At 38.3% G+C, this 7,846-nt stretch overlaps 1 protein-coding gene across 1 annotated transcript; it reads right to left on the reverse strand.

The window, feature by feature from the left end:
- Positions 1-208: 208 nt before the first annotated feature.
- On the reverse strand, positions 209-4,518 carry LOC129114780 (nucleoside diphosphate-linked moiety X motif 17-like). Its single transcript, XM_054626711.1, is given in 10 exon segments — positions 209-475; positions 679-812; positions 1,054-1,152; positions 1,447-1,539; positions 1,656-1,681; positions 1,924-1,950; positions 1,953-2,106; positions 2,851-2,967; positions 3,090-3,177; positions 4,468-4,518. Coding segments are annotated over 9 exon segments (897 nt in total). The 5' UTR covers positions 3,165-3,177; positions 4,468-4,518; the 3' UTR covers positions 209-303.
- Between the last annotated feature and the right edge of the window lie 3,328 nt (positions 4,519-7,846).

A 7,846-nucleotide genomic window follows, 5' to 3' on the forward strand; every position in this document is an offset into this window, starting at 1 on the left:
ATACAATTTACAAAAACTAAAATCAGCCATAAAAACCCACCATGTGTGAGTTTTTAACTGGAGAATGTAAATGTTAAAGTCTCTGGTTCTGAGAAAACAAGTGAAGCTTCAAGGGCAGTCAACGCTGCCCCCTGCTGGCCACAAGTGTCAGGTGTTTCAGAGGTACTTCAGGTGTTTCAGAGGTACCAGGTGTTTCAGGTCAGGTGTGTTTTATGAAGAAAATAAAGATGATTTTCAAAGAGAGTCATATCTTTGATCCAGTGTCGTCCTTCCTGATGCCTGCAGGGTGTCACAGGTCAGGGGTCAGAGGTCGGGGGGGGGGTCCTCCAGGGTCTTCAGCCACAGCTCCAGGGCGAACTTGGTCCCGGTGCTGACCCGCTCCACGTCTGGGCCGCTGACCGGCGCCCGGCTCACAAACGCCTCCAGAGGCAGAGTGGAGTCACTCAGAGCTCCTTCTGAGGAGACCTGAGACACACTGGAGACACGGAGGGAGGTCAAAGGTCACGGAGGGCAGGAGGTATGACTTCATCCGTGTTTGATAACTGCATGTTTAATTATCAACTGAGAAACAGTTTGTTTTTATGAGACCTGATTATAATTAAAATTGAATAATACAATAAAAATATACTAATATATAATATAGATATTTTCTGTTGCGTCTTGTCTCCTGGGTCCTACCTGACGCTGCTCTGCAGGTCTTGCAGGTGAACGTCTCCGTCCTCTCCGTCCACGGCGGACACGACGGCTCTGACCAGCCGGCTGTCGGCCCAGAGACAAGCACTGACCTCAGCCGGAGACGGGCTCAGAGACGCCTGCAGAGGAGGACAGGACAAAACCACTGAGGACAAAAACCACTGAGGACAAAAACCACTGAGGACAGAAACCACTGAGGACAGAAACCACTGAGGACAAAAACCACTGAGGACAAAAACCACTGAGGACAAAACCACTGAGGACAGAAACCACTGAGGACAGAAACCACTGAGGACAGTCTCATGAAGTCACATTGAACTCTGATGGACAAACTGAGGACACATACGAGTCTGAACGTACCTGAAGCTGCAGGTGAGAGAGGGGGGAGAGCAGCAGCATGTAGACGACAATGTGATGTCTCTGAGGAAGACCTCTGGACAACATGGGAGGAAACACCGACTGACAGGAGGACAGACAGACAGACAGACAGACAGACAGACAGACAGACAGACAGACAGACAGACAGACAGACAGACAGACAGAGACAGACAGACAGACAGACAGACAGACAACAAAGTTAATACTTTTACTTCAGCGAAGGACCTAAATACATCCTCCACTACTGGTCTAGACATAGTGTTGCTTTTTGTCTTTGTATCACCCTTCCTGTCTGTCTGTCTATCTGTCTGTCTCTGTCTGTCTCACTGTCTGTCTGTCTGTCCATCTGTCTGTCTCTCTGTCTGTCTGTCTCACCTCCCAGAGTCCCAGTACTTTTGGAGACACTCCCTGTGGTTCCAGTCTCAGTCCAGTTTCCTCCTGTAGCTCCCTGAGGCCGGCTTCCAGCAGCTACACGCAACAACAAGGTTTATTCTGGCGTGAAAGATACTTTATATTCAGAGAAGAAGAAACACTGGTCACATGACATCAAAGTCACATGACATCACGTTCAGAGAATGATTTACCGTCTCATCGGGCTCAAGGTGGCCGCCTAGAGAGGAACAAAGCCAGGAAACATGAAGGTTAACAAAGAAAATAGAAAAACACATGTGATGAATACGATGTGTTAAAGGGCTCATGTGGACATGTTGTATCACGCTTCCATAACATTGAAGAGACAGATTAATAACAGAACGGATGTGCAAGATAACATGACATTTGACCCCAAAACTCTGCATCCTATATTTCCCATAATGCAACTGGCCCTTAAACAGACATCAGTGAGCGTCAGACCTGGAGGAACCCAGACGTTGGGGAATATCGAAGCTCCTTCGCCCTCCGTGTCAACAGCACTCTCTGATTGGCTGTCTGCAGGATGATGGCCACGCCCACGTCTACTCCACGCTGCTGAACGTCCAATGGGATCGCAGCTGCCTCCGTGACTGACAGGTGTTTGATGGGACAGAAGGCGGGCCTCTAGGAGACAAGAGGACAACAGGACTGTTACAGAGATGTTAAATATTAAAGATAGAGGGGTAGAATGATAAAAAGAGAAATAAATATTAACGATTGAGGGGTGAAATAAGTAAAAGAAGGGTACGCTTTAAAAATATGGAGGTAAATTGACAAAAAAAGAGTGGTAAATATTAAAGATAGAGGGGTAAAATGATCAAAAAGGTTGGAAAGTATTAGAGATAAAAGGGACAAAATTAGAAAAAGGGGATAAATGTTAAAAATAGAGGGTAAAATAACAAAAATGACAAATAAATATTAAAATGAGTGGTAAAATAAATATTAAAGAGTTAATATAAAGATGGATAAAATGATAAAAAAGAGGAGTAAATATAACAGATAGAGGAATAAAATAATAAAAAGAGGAGTTAATATTAAAGATAGAGGTATAAAATAAGAAAAAGGGGAAAAGTATTACAGATAGAGTGGTAAAATAACAAAAAGAGGAGTAAATATTACAGATAGAGGAATAAAATGACAAAAAAGAGGAGTCAATATTAAAGATAACGGGTCATCATGTGTATAAAAAAATGAATTATAAATTTCAAATAAAACCGTTGAACACAGGGGTAAATATAAATAAACATAATTGTGTGTGTACAGATTCTAAAGCCCTCTGAGGCAAATTTGTAATTTATGATTTTGGGCTTTATAAAATGAATTGAATTGAATCGGATTAAAGCGGAGGGTGATTATCTAGCGTCTGACCTTCAGAGGAGTCCCTCGTCCTCTGTCTGCTCTGTAGAGGACAAACTGTTGTTTCTCCAGAGAGCAGCTCACCTCCACCTCATCGTCACCGCGCTCACTGAAGTGACCCGTCACACTCTGACCACAGAAGAAGAAAAACACAACAAACTGATTCCTGATCAGTAAACACGTTGGGTTATGTGTGCTGTTCTCTGGTTAAAGGAACAATCCAACATTTTAATAGATGTGTCTGAACCGACCTGAACAAACTGAGCTCTCTGTGGAGCCGCTCGGTCTTTACAGATGTGAACCAGAATCCTCCTCACTTTGTCCATGCTGCGTCCTCACCTGGAGGACAGGTAACGATGACACTTAATATCTGATTAGTGTGACTGCTTTTTATCTGTCTACTCCCAAAGTATTCAAGTGTTACTCTCTGTTAATGTTACTTGTAATTATTACATTTTTACATACACGGTAATAAGATAAAACGGGAACCTTTCTGGAAATTCTGTCAAAACTATGGAATGTCAAGTCAATATGAATAAGAAATAAGTCATGAAATGATTAAAAAGGGCTATGAAATAAATCCTGAAACAATTAAAGAAAAAAATATTAAATATGAAATTATGAAATAAATCCTGAAATAAATTGAAAAAAAATATATTAAATGTGAAATTATGAAATAAATCCTGAAACAAACAATTAAAAAAAATATTAAATGTGAAATTATGAAATAAATCCTGAAACAATTAAAAATATATTAAATGGAAACTATGAAATAAATGAAACAAACAATTAAAAAAATATTAAATGTCTATGAAATAAACAAACAATTAAAAAAATATTAAATGTGAAATTATGAAATAAATCCTGAAACAAACAATTAAAAAATATATTAAATGTGAAATTATGAAATAAATCCTGAAACAATTAAAAAATATATTAAATGTGAAATTATGAAATAAATCCTGAAACAATTAATACATATATTAAATGTGAAATTATGAAATAAATCCTGAAACAAACAATTAAAAAAATATTAAATGTGAAATAAATCCTGAAACAATTAAAAAATATATTAAATGTGAAATTATGAAATAAATCCTGAAACAAACAATTAAAAAATATATTAAATGTGAAATTATGAAATAAATCCTGAAAAGATTAAAAAATATATTAAATGTGAAATTATGAAATAAATCCTGAAACAAACAATTAAAAATATATTAAATGTGAAATTATGAAATAAATCCTGAAACAATTAAAAAAATAATAAATGTGAAATTATTAAATAAATCCTGAAACAAACAAACAATAAAAACAATATTAAATGTGAAATGATTTATTTATTTCAGGATCAATTTCACCTTGGTAACCTTAGATTTGTGTGACGTCACTGTTGAGTGTCAACAGGAGCAGTTAGCAACATGCTAACTAGCTAGCTAGCATGTTGCTAACTAGCAGCTAGCTGTAGCTAACGTTAAAGGTCGTTATAAAGGTTCATTCAGCGGGAATAAAACCCTCCGAACTGCAGATGTTTCTTAATTCACCTCCACAGATGTTAAAGTCTGCGTTTCCATTTAAATAATACACGTAATCACAACAGTAGAAACAGTAGAAACAGTAGAAACCTACTAGCTAGCTAGAGCAGAAACCAGCTGACGTACTTCCGCTCATTTGGATTCTACATCCGGTTAGAGAGTTCAAAATAAAAGCCTTGCAGGAAACAGGATAAAAGGAGTAGCACCAAAATATACTTAAAGTACCAAACCATTGTGTAGATTGTGTTGTATTATTGTGTTATAATTATTGATGCATTAATGTGTTCATCACTTTGATGTTGCAGAAAACATAGAGGAGCAAAATGATAATAACATAGGTCAATATTAAAGATATTATATTACAAATAGAGGGTAAACATCTTAAATATATCAAAGATATAGGTGTAAAATGATTTTTTTTTTTTTTAAAAGAGGAGTCAATATTAAAGAAAGAGGGATACAGTTATTTTTAAAATGGTGCAATAGAAAAGCTGGAGGGTAAAATGATAAAAACAACAGCTAATACAAATGACAAAAGAGGGGTGATTATTAAAGATATAGGGGTAAAACAATCATTTCAAAGTTGAAGGTGGAGTGCAGATACATTACATTATTTCAGAAATAATACTTATTGAAACAAAACATTTTAAAATGATTTAAATGATATATTTAACTCAGGAGTGGTAATTGAATAAACTCAGAATAAGAGTCAAACTATTACTCAGCCTTCTTTAACAGTGTTTATTATTCACGTGGGTTCTGTTTGTACCTGATTCAGTTATCAATATCAGTATTTTACATAAATCTATACATTTATTGAAATAATAATGAAACTTGGCAATTATTTTTTTTGTGAAGTTCATTTCTATTAACTTAAACAGTTCATAATGTCTATTTATTTATTATGTAATAAATGGGGTTTTGGTTGCAGAGGTGAGTCGTTCTTTAAGAAGAAAATCTTCAGTAACAGGATGTTTATCCATCAGCTGTCTGTCTTCATGTCCTCTCTGGGTGTCTCCTGGTTCTGGAGGCACAGAGGCTCAGAGGTGGTGCTGCCGATGCGTTCAGGGTCCTCTGGCTGCTGTGGGGGAAAAACAGAGAAAATCATGAAGGCCGCTGTAAACCGAAGATAGTGGTATATTCAGGTCATACCTGTGGGAAGTCGTTACACATGGAGCAGAGACCCGTCAGGAGGACCGCCACGCTGAGGAGCGTCTCCACCACAAAGACGGCGAGGAGGATGGCCAGCAGGCCCTCGACCAGGAGCTGAGGGTCCACACGGGTTTACAGAGATATGGACACGGATACATGAATAGTTATGAATAATAAATAAATAAATATGGAATTATTAAATTAACACCCGCTGAAATGATTAAAGCAGCCCTCTTAAAATATGCCTTTTTTATATAAAAACCTATTTATTTATTTAACTATATATCCTTATATACTTTTAATTAAATTTAATTTAAAGATTTGAGAAAAGTCCTAAAAAAAATGATCTTCTACGTCACAAATAATGTTAAAATATGAACGTTCTCTTCATGACGTCACCCAGAGGGTTCTGAAGAGCTGTTGTGAAGCTCAGATCTTGGAACCAAATCCACTCAGTCGGTGATAACAACCACCTGTCTGTGGTCACTGATAACAACCATCTTGGAACCAACCACCTGTCTGTGGTCACTGATAATAACCACCTGTCTGTGGTCACTGTGAGCTCACCACCTGTCTGTGGTCACTGATAACCAACCACCTGTCTGTGGTCACTGTGTCTGTGGCTGATAACCAACCACCTGTCTGTGGTCACTGATAACCAACCACCTGTCTGTGGTCACTGTGATAACCAACCACCTGTCTGTGGTCACTGAGTCTGTGGTCACTGATAACCAACCACCTGTCTGTGGTCACTGTGAACCACCTGTCTGTGGTCACTGTGAGCTCACCACCTGTCTGTGGTCACTGTGAGCTCACCACCTGTCTGTGGTCACTGTGAGCTCACCATGGTGTGGTGGTCGATGTGTTCACAGGGATAGCTGCAGTGTTGGGGTCGTCGGTACGGCACATGTCTGACGAAGGTACCGAAGGACACCACGGAGAACAACAGTGCCGGGAGGTGAACAGTCACGTTGAACCTCACCTGGAATCACAGCACACAGTCACGTATACGGTCAGCAGCTCCATATGCTATCAATACTATATTATTTAAATACTATATATTTGGTGAAATTAAACTATATACATTTACTCAATTAACACTCCTAAGTACAATTTTGAGGTTCTTGTTCTTTACCTGAGGTTTTACCTTTTTTGCTATTCCCTACCTCTACTCCCTTTTTATTATAAATGAAAAACATATGATAATATAATAAAATACAATGAATTGTTATAGATTAGCACAGTGGTTCCTAACCTTTTTAGCTGGTGACCATAAGTAGTTGACAGATGGCAGACAGATTTATTGCTCCATTTGGATATTCGAACGTGGCCTCATCCTTAATGTGGGTACTTTAGATAAGACATGTGGGATGTCCCGATATTGTCTAGAATATGCATCTCATTTGGGGTTTACTTTAGTTACGTTCACACGGCCCCCTTTCAGGTTTAGGGTTTCAGAGACTGTTCTTGGTCCACGGCCACTGTTAAGAGAAAAGTTTGGAGTAAAACACATGTTTTGCAAAACTTGCAGGATGATGGCGAGGGTTAAACAGGAGGAAATTTAAGTTATTTAAAGGGAAGTGAATGTAGAATATACGCTATGGTGGCGGCTTACGTTTGCTGGAGGTCATATGAAGCTGCATGTTAACATAGGATATTAATATCAAATATCTATGTAAACAACAGAAATACAGACAGAAATACAGACAGTCTTTTTCTGAATAATGGCGTAAGGTGAATATTTTCATATGAATATTTTAGTCAGTGTGAAGTGCAGTATGTTTGAATGAATACATGAATGAATGAGCTCCAGATAAAGTGGAGGGCGTGGACTCACGCAGCCGTAGGAGGGTTTCCTGCCTCCACACACCAGACCGAAGCCGATCAGGATGAACTTAGAGAAGGAACCGTCATTAAAATGGATCAATTTATAAATGGAGGTTTACACTGTTAATGTGAATAATCATACTGTTGGACATGTAGTGCACCACATAGTGTTCTTTGATCTTGTATTTCTAATCTTAGAATTCATTTGTTTTTTTCACACACACACACAAACACACACACACACACACACACACACACACACACACACACACACACACACACACACACACACACACACACACACACACACACACACAAACACATCAGTACTAACAGCGCCAACAGTAATAACAGTGCTAACAGTGCTTACTACAAAAACAGTACCAATATTGCCAAAAGTGCTTACAGCGCTAACAGAAATACCAGTTCTAACACTAATAACAGTGATAATAGTGTTTACAGTTATAACAGTGGTAACATGATTACAGTGTTTA

The sequence above is a fragment of the Anoplopoma fimbria genome, unplaced genomic scaffold (assembly GCF_027596085.1).
Source record: "Anoplopoma fimbria isolate UVic2021 breed Golden Eagle Sablefish unplaced genomic scaffold, Afim_UVic_2022 Un_contig_13870_pilon_pilon, whole genome shotgun sequence".
NCBI classification, from domain to species: domain Eukaryota; kingdom Metazoa; phylum Chordata; class Actinopteri; order Perciformes; family Anoplopomatidae; genus Anoplopoma; species Anoplopoma fimbria.